This window comes from Eublepharis macularius, chromosome 8, assembly GCF_028583425.1.
Source record: "Eublepharis macularius isolate TG4126 chromosome 8, MPM_Emac_v1.0, whole genome shotgun sequence".
Taxonomy (NCBI): Eukaryota; Metazoa; Chordata; class Lepidosauria; order Squamata; family Eublepharidae; genus Eublepharis; species Eublepharis macularius.
Window position 1 is genome coordinate 95,880,852 of NC_072797.1, and position 19,420 is coordinate 95,900,271.

At 41.0% G+C, this 19,420-nt stretch overlaps 1 protein-coding gene across 4 annotated transcripts in view; it reads right to left on the reverse strand.

Annotated features, from left to right (window-relative positions):
• Nucleotides 1–3,456: 3,456 nt before the first annotated feature.
• CEP78 (centrosomal protein 78) overlaps nt 3,457–19,420 on the reverse strand; it is a 90,495-nt gene continuing 74,531 nt past the window's right edge. For 3 of the 4 annotated variants that reach the window (XM_054987433.1, XM_054987432.1, XM_054987435.1), the window contains 7 exons: nt 15,842–15,977; nt 15,549–15,594; nt 11,609–11,746; nt 8,995–9,072; nt 6,108–6,274; nt 5,296–5,449; nt 3,457–4,272 (listed from right to left, as the gene is read on the reverse strand). In XM_054987433.1, the coding sequence (XP_054843408.1) occupies nt 3,793–4,272; nt 5,296–5,449; nt 6,108–6,274; nt 8,995–9,072; nt 11,609–11,746; nt 15,549–15,594; nt 15,842–15,977 (1,199 nt within the window). In that variant the 3' untranslated portion in view covers nt 3,457–3,792. The remainder of the gene's footprint in view (nt 4,273–5,295; nt 5,450–6,107; nt 6,275–8,994; nt 9,073–11,608; nt 11,747–15,548; nt 15,595–15,841; nt 15,978–19,420) is intronic. The other variant, XM_054987434.1, reaches the window with a different exon arrangement.

Genomic DNA, 19,420 nt, shown 5'->3' on the forward strand with positions numbered 1-19,420 from the left:
CATGCCCCTGGCCGAGGTGTCAATAGCATGTCTGTCTACAGTCACCTGCTGCTTTGACAGTCTGATAGCTTCGGTCTGCAGCAGGTTGACCATAAACCTCTTTTCTTCTGGGAGGTCAAAAATGTAAGATGACAACTTTTCCCCGAGGCACAATTGGTAACCACCCATGATAGTTTGGGTAGTTGACAACACACAGGTTCAGAGCTGAGACTGAGTACTGCCTTCTGCTCATACCATTCAGTTTCCTACCCTCTATCAGGCGGCGAAAAGCACACACCTAGATGGTGACGTTGTTGTGTTACCTGAATGGGACTCCTTGCGAGTTGGGGGAATTAGTGGCAAGGAGGAAGCTATGCAAAGAGGAGTAACAAAGCGGAATATTCCATCAATTTTTACGAGTCCCCTCCCCAAGAAGGCTGAGACAGGTTCTTCAAAGAGTAATTTTTATTTAAAGGGGAATCACACACACACACCGAAAGCAATTCACAAGCATACAAGGTTCCTGGGAAAAGCAGTGGTTAAAGTGGAATAGATTTGAGGGATTTTCAGGTGATAATTACCTATTCAGGAAGTGGGGTAGTCCACAGAGGAAGAGGTGTTCAAATGGCCAGCGTTCTTGACCAGGAGAGGCTTAGGGGAGACCTTAAGGGTACAGCGCTCGGATCCCAAGAAGTGTGCATGATTTGAATGGGGCTAAGCCCGGGTTCTTATAGTGCAAATCATGTCCTGAGGCTGGGAAGCACCCCTCAGCCATTAGGACAAAGACCTTAAAGGTTACCTCCTGGAAATGACAACGGTTTCAGTACCTTTGATTAGTCCTACCAGGGTGTTACAAAGAAATCAGAATGGGTGCTCCTGGTGCTTCACAAAGAAATGGTTGCTAATTAATGTTCCTGGAGCTTGGCTAATAAATTTAGATCTTTGGTTAGATGTTCCCAGGAAGGAGTTATCACCTTATCAGAGCTGGCTGATGGCCCTCAATCGGTGGATAGGATTCAATCATGGAAAGAGGAAAGTTTGTAATGTCTGGATGGTGACTTTCGAGTACCCTTATTGTCAAGATTGCACATGCAGCTACTTGGAGGGGCAGGAGCCAATCACATCCAGTCCTCAACATTTGCATTCTCTTACCATTCATGACTCACTCTCCCAGATGGGACTCAGCAACGTTTTGCTCAGCCGGATGGAACTCTAATGTGGATCAAAGTGCATCAGATTCAAGGGGCTCATGATTTTTATATCATAAGTGGTTATAAAACGGCAGAGGCCGGGGTCAACTGCTCACAGTTGCACCTCATCCATAACCAGTAAAGAGGGTGGTAGAAGCTTCACCAGGGATGGCCATGTGTTATGTTTGATCTTATAAATGAGCTCAATCTTTTTGGATGTAGCTGGTTGCCGGTCTTTCCCATATATTAGTAATCATCTCCCCTAAATCTTTAAGAATTGGGAAGACTATGATAGAAGAGGAATCTGCGTAGAGGCAGCTGAGGAGCTTATCCTTCGTCTTGGGATCCAATGAAGAAACATTCCGTTCCAGCGCTTTTGTCATCCTGGACATCTGCTCAGAGAAGATACAAAAGTCTTCATACAGAGAACCAGAACTCCCACATTGTCACTGGGTGATGGATCTGAAACGGTCTCGAATCCGACCTTGGAGGTGGCTGCCACAGGTTCATCCTCCTCTTCTGAGTCATATTGGGCTTGTAATTGTGAAGGGTAGGGCGGAGCAGCCATCTCTGGCCCAACGAAGTAGATGGTCTCAGGTCCAAAGAAGCATGCTCACCTGTCCCCATTGGCAATGATATGTTGGAGGAATGCAGTGTGCATGGCAATGCTGGTGGGCATATGATAGCGGTGTTGGTTTCAATCAAGGATGTAGCTCCAATCGGTGGTGACCCTCATCCCTCGGAACCGATAGCAAGTAGGCCTGAGGGGGTCTCCATTGGAACCCTAGAAATTCTCTGATCTGGCACTGGTCTCAGGGATCTCTGAGGTTCTTGTTCAGGTCCAGGGTCAGATCCTTGTCTCCAGCCCTCTTCTTTGGGTTGTTCTGAATGAGGGATCCCTGAGCCACAGAGCTTGGTTCCACCATCAGAAAAAGACTTTTCTGGGGAATTCAGATAAGGTGAGAGGGTCCTTGGAGTGATCATAACAACCTCCTCAACCTCAGCCTCAGTAGTGGAACATAGGCTCTGATGAGCCCTAGACTTGTTTTCCTTATTTGTTTTGGTCAGTCTCTTGGGTGGTGGTTCCGAAGAGTGCTTCAGATCTGAGAAAGACCTCAGAGAGCGGGATCTTCTGCCTGTCGGATCCAACCTTGAGGAAAACACTGATCCAGCCCTAGATGGGCTCTCCTTCACAGTAGATAACATTTATCCCGAAGTGCAGCATTTAAATGGAGAGCCCTCTTGTTTCTGGCCTTAGGGGTAAACTGCTAGCAAACTTTACAGGCTGCAACATTATGACCTTCTTCCAAACACAGCAAACAAAGATCACGCTCAGCAGTGTGAGTTTAGTACCACATCTAGTGCACTTCTTGAAAAGTACTCTCTGAAACATTTTGAGGAACTGTAATAGATTCAGAAGACGAAGTCAAACAAGCCAGGTCAAAACTGTTTGAAAAGCACAGAAGCCAAATTACAAACCACAAAAGGGAGTCAAAGACAGTCCATGGTCAAGCTCAAGCTAGAAAAATAGTAGATGAGAGTTACAAACAACAGAGCTCATAAGTGAAGTTCTTCTCCTCACGGTGGCTAACAGAGAACTGAGGAGTAGGGGTTGCTCCTCCCAGTTAGTACATGCTTGTTTGGGTGGGAAACAAGTGGGGGCATGACTGGGAGAAACAGCCCCTTAATGGACCTTTATGGAAGCAAGAGAAACTTCTTTGGTTGGCAGGCCTGTGCATGTACAGTCCCAATGTGGAACTGCACAAAAGAACAATGAACAGAGACTTGCCACAACCATTACTAAAGAGAGTTAACTACAAGAGACATTAAGAAAGATTTCTAAGGACCTTTTTGGCACTTACCTTTTGGTCCCAGAGTCATTACCATAGTTCTGTTTGAATGTACCAAGACTAAGGGGGAGTATTGTATGAACTGTATGTATCTATGAGTTATTGATGAACTGTCCTTACTTGTTATCAACTGAGCACTTGCCACTTTAAATATTGAAGTAAAATGTTTTGATACAATTGTTGCCTGGGTGGGGTTCTCCACTTGTTGATATAGCCAGTGTACCGGGTTTGCCTTTTGTGTTTACAACTAATTAAAAGGCAATACCCTTGAAACACTCCATTTAAAATGAAACTTTTCATTTAAAGACTGTCACAAAAAAAGCAAGGCACAGTTTAAAAGGAAGTGTTCCTCTTTAATTTGTACATTTGATACCTAATAAAGGAGATTCAAATTGTAAATTAATACTCTATAAAGTATTATGCACTAAAATTGTTATTAAAGTAATTGCTGACATGATTAACTGAAAAAGGAAAAAAATACTCATTTATTCACTCAGATCTGTATCTATAAAAAATCTTTACTCATATTAGAATTATACAGGAGAAACATCAGAATAATATATAATTTTTTTTATAAAACCGTATAAGAAATAAAATGCGCTATCAATTATTTTCAATACTTTCAGCAAACATTCTTGCTAAGGTTACTTACATAGCAAGAACACAGACAATAAGTAGTCTTAAAATTTTACAGCATACATTTACATCAAAGATCTACACAATGAATGGATTCTCAGCAATCCAATACTTTGTATCAACCAGGAGTGGAGTTTTCAAACACTTCCTGCAGAATGAATGCTTTCTTGTATTTCAGAATCAGAACCTATTGTATCATTTCTGGAAGGGTCAGTCTGATGTATACTTGGATCTCCTCTAGCAGAAATGCTTATAGAATGAGGAAGTCTTTTAGAGGAAAGTTTTTTGCTGTCACCACTAGCAACAGTGCTGTATTTGTTACTACTACTATACAGGTTTACACTGGGATCAGAGACTGAATGGTGACCAGTAGCTGGTTGTCTCACAGAAGACACTTTTTCTTCCAAATTCACAGGTTTGCTGCTTTTCTCAGAAGATGCTGCCTGGAAGTTTTTTGATGCATTTTCTTCAGTGCCTTGTTGTAAACTTTGCTGGGACTCACTAGTGACCTGATGTTGTTGTACATCTCTTGAGGCAAGTAGGAAATTATTATCTTGAAATGGAGCCAAATCAGTCTGGAAATGGGAAAGGCCAGGAAAAGAAACTGAACCAGAATTCTAGGGAGCAAAAATTGAGATCAAAGTCAGAAAGTAACTAAATCCATACTGAAAACTATAAACTTGTTTCCTGCATATATTAAATGTATAGATCTAACACAAAATATTTTGAAAAATATGGTATTCTCAACATAAATGGATATCTAGTAAGGTAAGATCGCTACCACTTTCATGTACTGCTTTCTGCACGCTGAAAAAAGATAAAGCAGTTTGGAAGCATGAAAGCAAATTTCAAAGAATATAGATTACAAGCAGGCACCTAATAATTCCTTCTCAGGCCTTTTTTGATGGCTCAATTTATTCCCATGTATGAAATTTTGACAACATTGTTGATTTCAGCTGCACAGAATTGTTTCTCCGTTTTATGCTCCAAACTTGCAAGTACATATAATTAATTTTTATTTAAAGTATTTATAATTCTACCTATCAACCGTAATTCTATTTTCTATCATCCTACAAGCTGTATTTGCAAAGACTCACTCTTTACCCTTGAGCAGGCGCATTGCTGGCAACTCTGGCCTCAAGGCGGCTGTGAAGCACTCATTTGTCACCAGGAGGGGGCATGCCGAATCGACGGCCTAAGCACTCTTCCCTGCGCCTCCCCTCAGCACCCTCCCACTCTGCCTTCCAGGCTGCTGCAAGGCACCTGCTTGCTGCCAGGAGGGGGCCCACTGAATCAATTTTCTAGAGCCCGATACATTTTTTCACCCAACAGGTACTGTTTCTAGTTTAATTATATTTGGTAATCACCAGTGTGAACACAAACATTCAAAAAAATTGTATTTACATGATTATGTAGTTTCCTGAAATTTAGAAATAAATCTTAGGTCTATTGTGCTCCTCACAACTATAAAATCACCTAGATACTCTGAGGATCTGAACTGAAAACACTATTTGCAATAGTGCTTGAAGCAAAACTAGGAATCTGCAGAAGGGCGTAAGAAAGTAGAGGGAGAAAGAATGTCTTGCAAATCAAGCCGAAAGGAAAGGGATAAAAATGAAGGTTGAACAACAGGCAGATACTTTGACATTCTGCATGTGTTTTTGTCTTTCTTCTTCAAATGAATTCTCCTTTTGTGTTATAGCAGGCTTATTTAGAGTAGAAGTCATCTGGGGACGCTGCAACAAGCCAAAATCTGATTGGTCTATACCAGCCATCATTGCAAGTTGTCCCAGTCTACAAGACAAAGACATATTGTATACAGTTGTTCATAGCATTACATTTTACAATGTTTGTAAGTCAGAATAGTGCAGTTAGCTCCAGCAAGATCACTGGCTTCAATAATCTTAGACTGGAGTAACTGTACAGAAGATCACAACATAGGATTTAAAAAAAAAGATTACTGTCCCCAGGTTGTAGGTTGTATGTGAATACAGAGTTCAAGCATTGATATTTGCTTCCAGAAGATTAAGATCGCAGGCTGGAGCCAAATACGGGATGTCAGGTCACCACCAACTCCTTACATGCCTATCTTAAGACTACTATATAGTATTTAGCTAGGCTCCAATATGTACTGAAAATGATTTTTCAACTCTGATTGGTCTCAAATCTAGGGAAACCTGTCTGGTTTTCAATACTCTTGCTTGTGAAGCAGTGCTCACCTTCCCTATCCCGTTAAAGCATAATGTATCCATTTTAGACTATAGCAATATTCCTCAGCCCAGACATTATATTATTGGGAGCAGAATTTCTAGGGTTGAATGCACTAGGACAAAAATTCTTTTAAAATCTATGTGTTGAATCCAAAACTGCAAATTGACAAAAACATAATCACAGATTGTTGTACAAATAGTTGAGAAGGTGAACTCCCCACCCACAATAAGTAGTGTCTTACCCAGCATCTTTAAGAAGATCTAAAAAGGCATGAAACTTTTGGAAAGAGTTCTCAATGCTATCCAGAACGCCTTCATCTTCCAGAATTGTGCTGGCTACTGACTGTGCATGCAGAACTTCTGATAAAGAGCTGTTTGAATTCCTTAATCTGGCATTTTCCGCCTCCAACTACAAGAAACCAGGAAACAGACTTACTTAATTACTGAAAATTCCTTTTCCCAAACATGTGTTAGATGTAAGAAAATTAAGATATTATTTTAAAATTCAAATTTCTCTAAAGCTACAGCTTTAAAATGATTTTCCTGGAACTTGCTTCCCCCTTCCTATATTATGTAGTAACACATTCAAAAGTCTGTAACATAGAGAGAGAAACAGAATAGGCAGCAATATTCACACATTATCTGAACCTGTAGGATAACAACTAGACATGGGCACAAAACGGGAAAAAAAGAAATTTTTTGTTTCATCACAAGCCACGAATTGCGAATCACAAGATTTCACGAAATTGACACGTTTGCTGAAACGATTCATTATTTTCGTGATTCGTCAGAACCCAGGATATTTCAACAGCCCCCTTCATACCCGGAGATGCCAAACTCATAGGGAGACTTCAACTGGCTCTCCTCCACCCACCCTCCCAGTCTGCAATATGTTGATCAGGAAGGTCAACGGGGAGGGTGGGAAGGGGAGTGCTGCCAGAGTGCATGACTGAAACGGGGACTGGGAGTTGCTGGATCAGAGGACGAAGGACCGGAAGACGGGGTGGACAGCAGGCAGGGACAGTCCCAAGAGTTTGGGATGCGAAGGACGAGCTGGATGTTTCTCCAAAACCCTGCCATTCATCCCGAGAACAGGAGGTCTGTGGTTGGCCGAACAGGGTTCGGAGGGTTGAGATGGGTGTGCCCATGGCTATAGAAGGCCCACCTCCTTGGTTGCCTAGGGGATTGACCCCCAGCTCCTGACTGTATAGGGCAGAATGGAAGCTCTCCAGAGGGCTGGGAGAGCTGGCAATCAAGGCTTAAGTGGGCTATGATTGGGGTTTCCAATGGCAACAAAAGGTTTGGGCCCATTGTTGCCTAGGGAATCAATGGATCAGCGCCAGCCTGTCTGCAATTACGACTCGTTCATGAAGCTAACAAAACAGGCCAAAAGCCGTGAATTTCGTGATAATTTCATGATAACCATGGGCCCCACAAAATGCTGTTTCACGACACACGAAACAGCTGTTTCGTGACAAACTTGCTTCGTATTTCGATTCAATGCCCATGTCCAATATCAATTGAAAAGGAAGCAATTCTAGGGAGAAATCCTTGGAAGGCCAAAAACAGGTACTATATGGCCAAGGAGCTAATTCTAGAGAAAAAAAATGCATACCAAGGTAACATGTTGTCGTAGCTGAACACTATGAGGGCAGATTAAATATTAAAATAATCTTTGCCTCTGAAAAGCATGTTAGAATGAAGACCTAAGTAAGGACCACCGGGGGATGGGGTGCACAAGATAACTACCCCAGAGAATTTACCACTCACATACAATGTATAAGTGATTCTAAAATCAATCAATTCAGAACTCACAAACAACAGAATCTATCACTTATAGTGTATAAGTGATTCTAAAACAATCCATTTGGAACGTAGAAACAACAGGCTTTCAAAACATTTATCCTGATTTCAACACTAAGGTGTCAAAAATAAGCTGTAAAATGCTATAGAACAAATAGGGATGCCAGCCCCTTGGTGTGTATGGGGGAATTCCCTGTCCTCACTTTTTGCCCCCTTGCTCACCTGGCAAGTGGGGTGGGGAAAACAAGGAGGAAGGCCAGGAGCCCTGAAACAGGCACATGCTCCAGGGGCCCTCTGGCAACATCCCTTCTGGTTGAAACCAGAAGCAATGGCATCTCTTTGGGGCCATGTCAACCCCGAACATAGCAAAAATGCTGTATTTGGGGCCAATTTCCACCCCTGCAAAGAGATGCTTTCAGTTCCAGTTTGTGCAATTCTTCCTATTCTATTTATATAGTTACCTTGTTGCTTAGTTTGAACCTCCTAGGCCTGAATCTCATCAATCATCACTGCTGATTGTAAGCAGGGTGATTTTCACCTACTCCACCCCTATCCCAAGCATTTCCTGAACAGGATCTCATTTTGGGCTGTTAGCAGAGATTTTCAGGATCCAGTCCATTGAGCAGTGCTGTTTTGGGGCAACTCAAAGGCCAAAACAGGCACATAGTTGACATTTGCAGGTTTCCAACGTACAGAAATCAAATGGCTTCATTGGGTCATACCCCACCCCCACAAACCAATATTGTACACTAAGGATCTCCACCATGATAACCAGGGGCACCATGGGTCCACCGACACCTTTCTTAGTGGCCGTCAAGTGTTTCTGAGGAGGCCCAGGAGGGGCTTTTATTCAGCAAGGCTTCTGATTGGCTGTGCAGATTTTTAAAAATGTTGCTTCAGCAGCAGCTGCCACCGCACCACAAAGATCTTCTCTGTGTGACTGGAGGTAAGCTGCTGCAGCCATTGTATGTCTGGCTCTGCCTTCTGCATCAGCTGCTTTGTGACAGCCATTTGAAGCTGTGACCCATCATGCTGTATCGGAATTCCAAAGGTGCCCGCAGGCTCAAAAATGCTGGGGACACCCCCTAAACAGAAGGAATAAAATAAGGCAGCATTCAAAGGCATGGAATAGAAAAGATATGCTATTGTATATAGAGTCCCTATGACTTTAAAACTAAAAAATAGGAGACGGTAACAATTAGTCTTAGAAAATTGACTTTACTGCTTAACAGAGAACAAGGCTAAAATGAAATTTTAAAATGAAACGGTTAGACAACCCAATGATGGAGTGCTGTTTTAAAAAAACAAACAGAACATGACTGCTACCTCTGCTATGCGTTCTTCAGCCGTTACTCTTGCTTTTCGCTCTTCTATTAATCTGCATTGACACTCTTCATAGTCCATCTACCAGAAAGAAGGTCATGATCTCTTGAATAATATGCCAATATCACTCTATGCTTATTGGAATCAAACCAGAATATACTTTGGGTACATTACATTCAGAGTTTGGGTTCTGAAAATCAGATAGGTAAAGTATACAGTCTTCTCTCAAAACTCAAAGGGATTGGATCCAAAAGATTAATTCTGTTAACAGAAGGGCATTTTTTAAAATCTAGCCCATAAAAAAAAAAAACCCAGATCAAGTTAGACCAATTTAACATGTTGCCATGACTTTATACAGAGCATTTGTAAAATTTGCAGAGGTCTTAGAAATATTAAATATAATCTCCCAAATTCTAGTTTTAAAGATCAGCGCTCAGTATACTATCACTGTAATTACAAGCAACTTCACAAGAATGTTAATCCAATTAAATGTCACTCGGTTATTGGGTACAACTTTGCCATCATTGCAGCTTTCTATAGGTTTAATCTTTCAAGCAATTGATTCCCTCTAGTGGACCTTGCTTGAAACATCTTCTGAGCTGGAAGAAACTGATTATTTGTTCAGAAAAAAAAGCGAACCACTGTAAGAGGAACTGACTATTTATTATGTAGTTTCATTTTTTACACCTCTCTCTCTTCTGACCAATTAAAGAGAGACCTTATGAAAAACTTCATGAACATGGAGACATGCAAAGTAAATGGTAATGAGTTAGAGAAACCAATGATGGATTCAGTGTAAGGCAGTTTCTTAAGCAGCTCTGGTTCACCAGAACAAGCATTTCTTAAATTTGTTATTCTTCGCAAAAACTTAACAGTTTAAGTTCTAATTTCGTATTTTAATTATTTCATATTTTAATAAAGGTTTCTCCAGTTTTTACGTCTTCAAAACACAGCATGGTCACACTGAATTATCTTTACTATTCAAAGAACACCACTGTGTGCATCTAAGGAAGCATACTCTCAAATGTTTGCAAATGGGTTTCCAGTTTGAGTCAAATTACTCTTGGGTTAACAGTTACTTACCTCATTACCTATAGGACTTGTAGCAGCAAAAGCTACCGAAAGTACCAGTAGCACGTATGGCTTTACATGACTAGATTAATTATTATTACTCACTGGGAATATTTATTATCTATTCTTTTAATACATGTTGTAATGTTTTGCTATGCAAATATTGTGTGTTTTATTTCTGCAAATTAACATGAGATTCTGACTGTATGTTGCTATGGTTTAAAAATCAGGCCTCTAAGGCAAGAAAGAAGGTAGACTGGACAGGTTAGTGAAATGTTTCTCACTGAATGGTAGCTGTAACCTAAGGGGGCGGGGAGTGGAATGGGTTGTGGAAAGGGAGAGAGGAGGAGTGAAGTGCCAGAGTCTCAAGGAAAGACAGTGTTTCTTATGTGGAAGATATTAGCCTAAGTGGCAAATAAGGGCAACACTCCTTTGTGACTTAAAGTGCAATCCTAAGAAGAGTTACTCCAGTCAAAAGCAGGAAGAAGATCTGCAACTGTCTCGCAATCAAGAAGCAATAAATCTAAATGAAACGATTTCGCTTTTGAGCTACACTGAAATCTTTATGCTTTTATACTTAATGAACTAAATTTCAGTTAAAGAAAAAAGAGCAGTTATTTTATTTTGAATATAGGATCCCTGTTACCACAGAACCACCCCCCTCCCATGCACTAACCACTGTGTTATTTTACCAGGTATAATAAAGCCATCCTGTACTCCAGATTAAACTAAGAGATCAAAGGCTAGAGCTTTGGGCAGCAGAAAAAATCATTCTCAAATGATTTTTTCTGCTGTCAAAAGCATAATACATAATACAGGCAGCATAATACATGTCATTTTAGAAAAATATAGGGAGGAGCCATTACAGATGTTACACACCATGGGACAAATAAAGGCAGTAAAACGTTACACATGTCTACTCTGCTCTTCCCTCCTATATAGGACCTCTAAGGAACTGCACAAATAGGAAGTAATAAAGTTAGCTGGGAAATAAATACAAATCAAGTAAAATTAGTCATGAGCATAGAACAATTATAAGCGAAATAGTCATCACCAAAACCAAACCACCACAATTTAAACTTCCAAAACTCAATGAAGAAGGGCCATTTAACGCAGCCGTCTACATACTAATGGGAGGGAAACCAAGCTGGCCTCAGTTGCCAGGGCATTCCAAAGACACGGCACTGATATGGAAAAGGTCTTCTCATGATCATCTGACACAAAGGCACACCAGAAAAGGGTATCACAAAACTACCTTATTGTTCAAAGTGATCTGTGTCAGAAAATGCGGCCCTTAAGATCCTCTGGTCCCAGACCAACCAGGGCTTTTAAAAGGTCAGAACCAGCAGCCTGTATCTGAACATTTATAACTGGAAATCTTTTTTTGAAACTGTATTCTAGACGCTGTTTTGAAAATATCAGTACTTCCTCAGCAAACACATTAAGAGTGATTGGCAGTCCACTTTATTAGCTTAGATCCAGTTAGTAAAATGGCATCACAAATTAATATTGTCTTTTGGACAATTTAAAAGGACAGCAATCATACCTTTAATTGACGGTGCTGTTTTAAACTAATTATTTCTGGAGATTTTGAGACATCAGTATCACAAATAACAGCATCACCGGTCTCCTCAATTTCAGACGAAGAAGCACTTTCCACAGTAACTTTCAAAGGAATACCAGCCTGTTTACATCAAGAGGACACAATAGGATTATCGACTTGCAGCTAGTTATACCAATTTTATTTTAAAATTGTTTTAGTTAGGTATCTTTCCTCCAAACGAACACCAAAAACATGCCTCTTCCATGAACCTAGATCCCACTGCTTGTTACTGAATATCATATGTAAATTATTACCCTAAACGGAAGTGAGGAAAATTCTTTAAGGCAAAGGTGTCAAACATATGGCCCAAGGGCTAGATCTGGCCCCTTCAGGGCTCTTTTCCAGCCCACGAGCAACTTGGGGAAAGGGCAGGAGGCTTTGGAATTCCATATTCCCCAAACTTTAAGTGAACGGGGGAGTGCAGAGAAGTCTCTCATTCTCTCTCGTATCTGCATTAGGAATGGTGTGCAGCAGCGGCAACAGCAGCAGCTTAGGCGAGAGGTGGTGCACTGGCAGCTCTCAAGAGAAGAAGCCAATAGGGAAGGTAGTTGGTGTGGTTCAGAGTAGAGCTGAGCTGTAGACACGCCCACCCACCCCCAGTCACTGCCTTGATCTCTGGCATCACCAAGCCCTTCTGCTTTGCTGGGTGTCATGAGGGAACAGTGCTGCTGGTGGGGGTGGCGAGGAAATGCTGTATTAGGAGCCCTCAGAGCCAGTGGAGAGACAGAGGTGGGAGAATGCGAGGCAAGGAGTGATTAGGAGGTGGGTGGTGGGGAGGCAGCTCAGTTGGACTTATGTGTCCCAACTGAGACTCACTCCATGGCTCCCTGCCTGTCCTGCCCTCTGATTGGCTTGGCTGGCCGGCCTGGAAGATGGCTTCTTATCTTGACACAACCAACCTGGCCACCTGGAGCCATGCTATGGTAACATCAAAACTTGACTATTGTTATGCACTATACACAGGTCTCCCATCTAAACTAACTAGGAGACTCCAATTGGTGCAAAATGCTGCAGCTCGACTGTTAGCAGGAGTGAGCAGAAGCTTGAACATCACTCCCATCCTAAGCCGATTCCAGACGGCCCTCCCCATCCCGAAACGTCACGCATCGTCGCGCAGAAAACACGAAATATCGCGTTTTCCGCTTGACATTTCGGGATGGGGAGGGCCGTCTGGAATCGGCCCTACAGTCACTCCATTCAGTTACCATGCTCAATTCAAAGTATTGGTTATTGCATACAAAGCTCTTCTTAGCCTTGGCCCAACATACCTACGGGACCCCCTCCCTCCCTATGTCCCTCCGCAGCAGCTTCGCTTGTCCAAACAGGGTCTCTTGCAGGTGCGAGACTGCACATGGGTGAAATCAACAGCTATGTCCCTCCACAGCAGCTTTGCTCATCCAAACAGGGTCTCTTGCAAGTGCCAGCCTGCACATGGGTGAAATCAACAGCAGCCCATACACGGGCTTTTTCTGTGGTGGCCCCTAGCCTGTGGAACGGCCTGCCTTAGGAGGCCAGGAGAGCCCCCATGCTCCTGGCTTTCCGCAAATAATGCAAAACTGATTTATTCAAAAAGGCCTTTTACTCAGATAGGAGGGCGGTATTGTAGGGAGGGGGTCTCAGATGCTTCACTACTGAGTTAGGGACCATAGACTCCACCATTATGTTGCCTTACATATTATCTGTTGCTTTAAATATCTACTCCTATATACTACCTGTGTTTCATGTTGCCTAACGTCAGTCCTAGAATTGATTATGTTCTTTTTCAGCAATTCTGAACTGGATCCTTACTAATGCTATGTCTTTGTAAAATCCTATGGAAATGTCCTTGATACTGAGTACTAATCTCATACTATGTAATCCGCCTTGATTCTTAGTGAGAAAGGCGGACTATCAATCAATCAATCAATCAATCAATCAATCAATCAATCAATCAATCAATCAATCAATCAATCAATCAATCAATCAATCAATCAATCAATCAATCAATCAATCAATCAATCAATCAATCAATCAATCAGAGACTTCCCAGGGAAGCAGTCAGGACACACCAGGTGGAAAAGCCAAGGGGGTTCTCAGTGGCTCCCTGCCCAGAACAGTCTTGCAGACGTGGGGAATCATGAGGCTGCTTCAGCTCCTTAGGAGTGTGTATGCATGTAGAGAAGAGGAGGAAGAGAATATTCATGCCATAAAACCTTTATAATATTCAGAGAATGGAGTAAAGTACTTTTCTGCCAGCAGGAAGCTTCAGGCTTCCTTTTGAGTTCCATGATGCTGACATTTGGGGTTTAGATTTAGATCCCAGTCAATGTACAACATTTCATTACTTTCATAGCTATCTGGTAGTGGCAACTCGATGCATTTTTATGCACTTATATTCATGAGAATATTTCCTAATTGAAGTTAATATATATGCAGTATTAATTATGCAAGCAAGACAAGTCAGTGAGTTCACAGCAGATTCTGCTTTGTCCTTTCGGCTATTGTGTACGTTGTATTGCTACCTCTGTTTAGTTTTAGGTGGGTAGTCGTGTTGGTCTGCATTAAAACAGCAGCATTTGAGTCCAGGGGCACCTCAGAAATGAACAAGATTTTCAGAGTGCAAGCTAAAGGTGGGTGGGGTGTTACAAGGGAGGGCATCAGGATGAAAAGGTGCAATGCAACTTGATTACAGCAGAAATTAGCATCTGTAGGGAGATTAAGAATCCTAAAGTTATCCATTAGATAATCTGCTACAAGACAGACTCAAACAAAACAACATCACTGGTGGTCACATACAGTTCTCAGCTCAAACCAGTTCAACACATCATCAGTGCCTTGCAAACTATGCTGAACAATGATACTCTTCTCCCAAAAGCATTGGAAGGCAAACCTTCTCTTGCCCACAGACAGCCCCCAAACCTTAAACAACTTCTCAGTCATAATAATGTACTTCCCAACACTAACACAGAATCTGGGACCAAAGTCTGCAATAAGATGCCAAGATGCCAACTCTGTCCCATATTTACTCTGACAGCACGGCCACTGGACCTAACAATACAAGTTATACCACCTCATGGTCATATACTTGTTCACCTTCCAATGTTATATATACACCACCAAGTGTCAGCAATGCCCTTCTACTGTCTACATTGGACAAACAGGTCAGTCCCTGTGCAAAAGTATAAATGGACATAAATTTGACATTAGAAACCACAACACTCAAAAGTCAGTAGGAGAATATTTTAATCTTCCAGGACATTCCATTGCTGACTTAAAAGTGGCTGTCCTCAAACAGAGAAACCTCAAGAGGAGATTACAAAATGAGACTGCTGAAATGGAGTTTATTCAGAAGCTTACAATGGACCCCCTGGGGCTGAACAAAGATTTAAGATTCTTGCCACACTACAGATGCTCATTTCCTGTCTAATCAAGTTGCATTGTACGTTACATCCTGATGCCCTCCCTTATAACACCTCATCCACCTTTGGCTGGGATATAATGGCTCACGGAAGTCCATTCCTACTCGTGTCTAAAGAAGGGAGCTCTGACTCTTAAAAGCTTACACTCTGAAAATCTTGCTGGTCTTTAAGATGACACTGGACTCAAATTTTGCTGTTGTTTAGCAAAGTGTTCCTGTGGCTATACTTTTGTGATCCATAACAAGACTGCATTTATGGATTATTCCCACCATTATGCAGTCATTGATAAAGTTTGTATCACCGGTAACTGGCATTAAATTTTATGGTACACAAGGCCCAGCCTGACAAAGTAACATTTCTGTCAAATCTAGCCCTCATAACAAATGAGTTCGACAGCCTACTTTAAGGCACTGTTAAGAGAGACCTGAACAGTTCTCCACTAAAAACCAACAATCATTCAATAATTATTTAAAAAATCATGTTACCTGAATTTGCAGTGGCAAGTCATGGATATTATTCACTGATGAAGCCCTAAAAACAATACAATGTTATAGGGGGAAGGAGTTTTGGTAAGAGTTAGTAGTATCAATTCAAAGATTTACTTTAAAAAGAAAATCTTACTTCATCTTATCCAAATATACAACTTAATGCCCTTTAAGTGTAAGACATGAAACTTTAAGAAATATACCCTATTACCCAAAAATTATTTGACTACCCCACATAAGAATCCTAAGAATAAACAGCGACACGTGGCATTTTTTCATTGCCTTTACATTACCTGTGCCGCTTTGCACGTTCTGCAGTCCGCCAAGGCAGGAATCCCTGAGCTCCTGGGGGCAATGGCTTTGGAGCATAGCTCTCTTGATCACACGAAGTTACCTTACCAGGACTTATGGGCTTTTTTGATGCAAATCCTGTATAAAACAAGAGAAAGTCACAAAGAAAGGTTGCTATAAATATAATATAGCAGGGAAAATGTATTTTCAAAATTGAGAGTATGGATAGCACTGGATTTCCACCCTTAATCAAAAATTAAGTCTACAAAGGTTGCCAACAGTAGCAGCAATTAAAAACCTGAGGACTTCACTTTGACTTCTGCAGACACTGAAGCCTTCCCCTCCCTCACTGGCACATGGAATGCACCAGGCAGCCCTCATTCTCTAGTATCCTCAAAGCAACACACTGAGAACCACATAAACTACACTTTAAAAGCACGTTGAAGAAAAAATGTTTTTTTTATTTGTACACGGTTAAGTGTCAGAAGACAGACTATTCTATAGAGCAATAGCTCAAAAAGTCCTGACCCAAGTTCTCATCAATTTCCCCCCTTCACTAGAAAGGGAGTCTCTACTAGAGGCAGCAATAAACTTACTGGTTGGTGATTTCTAGCCAAAAACTATCTAAACAGTGTTGTGAAGGAGCCTGGAAAAACTTTCAGAACTGCTTATAGAAATAGAAAAAAGCATCACAGAAAACCTGAATTTCTGGTATTCAATGGAAAAATCACCAAAAGGTTTTACTGGCTATGGTCTCAGAGTGGCACCTCTCTATGCTGAAGTAGTCTGCATTGGAAAATAAGAGTCAAAACCTGTTCAATTTTATACCTGAAATAACTATGACAATTGTATTGCTTTGGGGTCACTCAGCCAATAAAAGATCCAGAGGAGTTTCAGCTGTGTTAGTCTGTAGTAGCAAAATAGTAAAGAGTCCAGTAGCACCTTTAAGACTAACCAACTTTATTGTAGCATAAGCTTTTGAGAGCACCCTGCACCTGACAAAGAGAGCTGTGGCTCTCGAAAGCTTATGCTGCAATAAAGTTGGTTAGTCTTAAAGGTGCTACTGGACTCTTTACTATTCAGCCAATCAAAGTTCCTAGTGCTCTAAGGTATCCTAGAGGCTAACTGACTGAGGGCAAGCAGAAATGATTCTTCAAGCGCCAATCTTTTGAAAGAGGGAAAATTTGACTCCATCCCTTTCTCCTGAGGTGGAGAGTGTCTTCCCAAGAATTCTCACATTAGATAAGAAATGAGAGAAAAATCACATAAAAAATTCAAATTCACCATTTGAAAAATACTGATGTAAAAAGAAAATTCAATTTAATCTAAATAGAAACTGTTTTCCTTTCTGCAAACTGCAAAGTAAGTTTCACACATAGTACATTTGTAAACAGTTCTGGGCAGAAAAGTTTCTCAGTGACTTCATGTATAAAAGCTGGATTTTGACCAAATTGTGGTCACCTGAAAAAAAAATGTTAACAGGGTAAACAGTTTTCTTCCTGCCTGTCTTCTGCACAGCTTCATAAACATTTATAAGACTTAATGATAACTGAACAGTGTATGTAAGGAACTCCTTCCATGCTCATTAACCCTCAAATGCCCTTTTTAACACTGTTTACAGAAATGCAACAAACATGAGCAGTCAAGCCGCAACAGGAAATACAATGACTTGAAGGTTGTATTTCACATAGTAGCCACTGGAGGACAGTATTGCTGAGATCTCAGGGAAAATTTCTGCAGCCTAAAAACACCTTTAAAGCCTGTTGGTATATGTATTCAGCTCGACCTAAATGCCACCAGGATTTCCATCTTAGTAAACAGTTAGAATGCAATCATGCAGCCCAAATCTATCCATGTTTATTTAGGAAAAAAATCCACTAAGACCAGAGAGGTTTATGACATAGAGACTGAGAGTCAAACTACATTTATATTGGGGATTTATGAGTGGATCTCAAGACACGTACTTTAAACGTAAAATGTCGCTGTGTTTTGGCCCCCATGTGAAACTGGTGCTAGGGCAAGGAGTCTAACCCCCTTCCCCCTCACCACCATTGTCTTAGTAGAAACTGACCATCTATTCCCAAGCTGCTATTAACTATGGCAGGGAAAAAGACCAACATGTAGGCTTGCCTTTTTCAGTCAGGGCTCCTAGCAGCACTGGAGGCCAGTGTCTACCAGGAGAAGGGCAAACTAAAGGAAGTTAAAGGTCACAACTATCTATATTAACACCACAGTCCCAATCAATGACCACCTCTCCTAATATGTGCAGTTCGGCCCAAATGGTATAATTGGAAGTCCCATAAATGTTACTATTTTGCATGCTTACCTCTATGTCTCCAAATTACTGAAGCAAAAGTAGAAAAAATAGCCACATAGATAAATTAAACAAGACCCAGAAATTGTATTCATTTCAAGTAATGTTTAAACATCTTGGGCCATATTTACACGATTCACTCAAGAATTAATAAAATTGTTACAAGGCTTCCACACCAACTCTAAAGCTCACATTTGACATATGGACAGGTCTTTTACTACACAAACCTTAACAGCTCATCCGGGCAGCACAAACCACACTAAGTCACCGATGGAGAGAATGATGGAACCCCCCCCCCCACACACACAATGCATATACATATTTTAAATGAGCTTATATCGTGTAACGATTTAGAATGAAAGGCTGAAATCTATTTATGCTTACAGAATGTAAACTGTAATTAGAAGAATGCGAGTAACACAAAAATTCTTGGGCCTCAAAGCGGTGTAGTCTCAGAGGAAATACTTTCAAAACAGATGAAATGCTGAAATTTGGATTATGTTTAAACCAAAACACACCAATTACTTGAACAGTCTAAAAACTCAGCAATTCTTAAAACTAAAGTCACCTTTCTTAGTTATCAAATCATTAATAAAAACAACTTACTTCAACCAAAGAACATATGGTATTATTTACTGCACAAAATCAGCACAAACTGTATGATTATACTATACAGAATATTCATATTTATTTATTTTCTTCTGTGTCTGCCCTGAGCCCTCAAAACAAGACAATCTAGAACATCAAGCTCTTTAAAAGTAACTGGCAGCTGGAAAAGTATTTGAATTGTTATTTACTGTGTTGGTTCCTTCCTCTTGGAATTGTTTAATCAGGACAGTTCTTGATCTGCAGTTAAAATTATGATTTCTAGAGAATGCAAACCAGGAATATACCTTTCAAGTGGTTAAAATATTTACTGCAAATCAGAATGTCATCTAAAAGCATGATCAATTAGGGGTGTACAATCCAGATACAGGAAAAAGCCAGATTTTGGCCAATCTGGCTGAATCCGGCTTTCCCGAATCAAATCAGAGAATCTGGCATTCAATCCAGGTAAATCAAGAAAACATTGCTTCCGCCTCTAACTGGCTCCTTCCTGGGCTTCTCCCCCTTTTCTTTCAAGAAGGGAGGGGGAGGGATCCATTCAGGAGCTCTACTTATATACCTGGTTTCTGTGACTGACACTGGTTCAGTTGGGTTAAGTTGCAACAGTGCCCCTTCAGTTTGGTTTGGGTGGAATTGTCTGTTTTGATACGAGTCTCTGGTT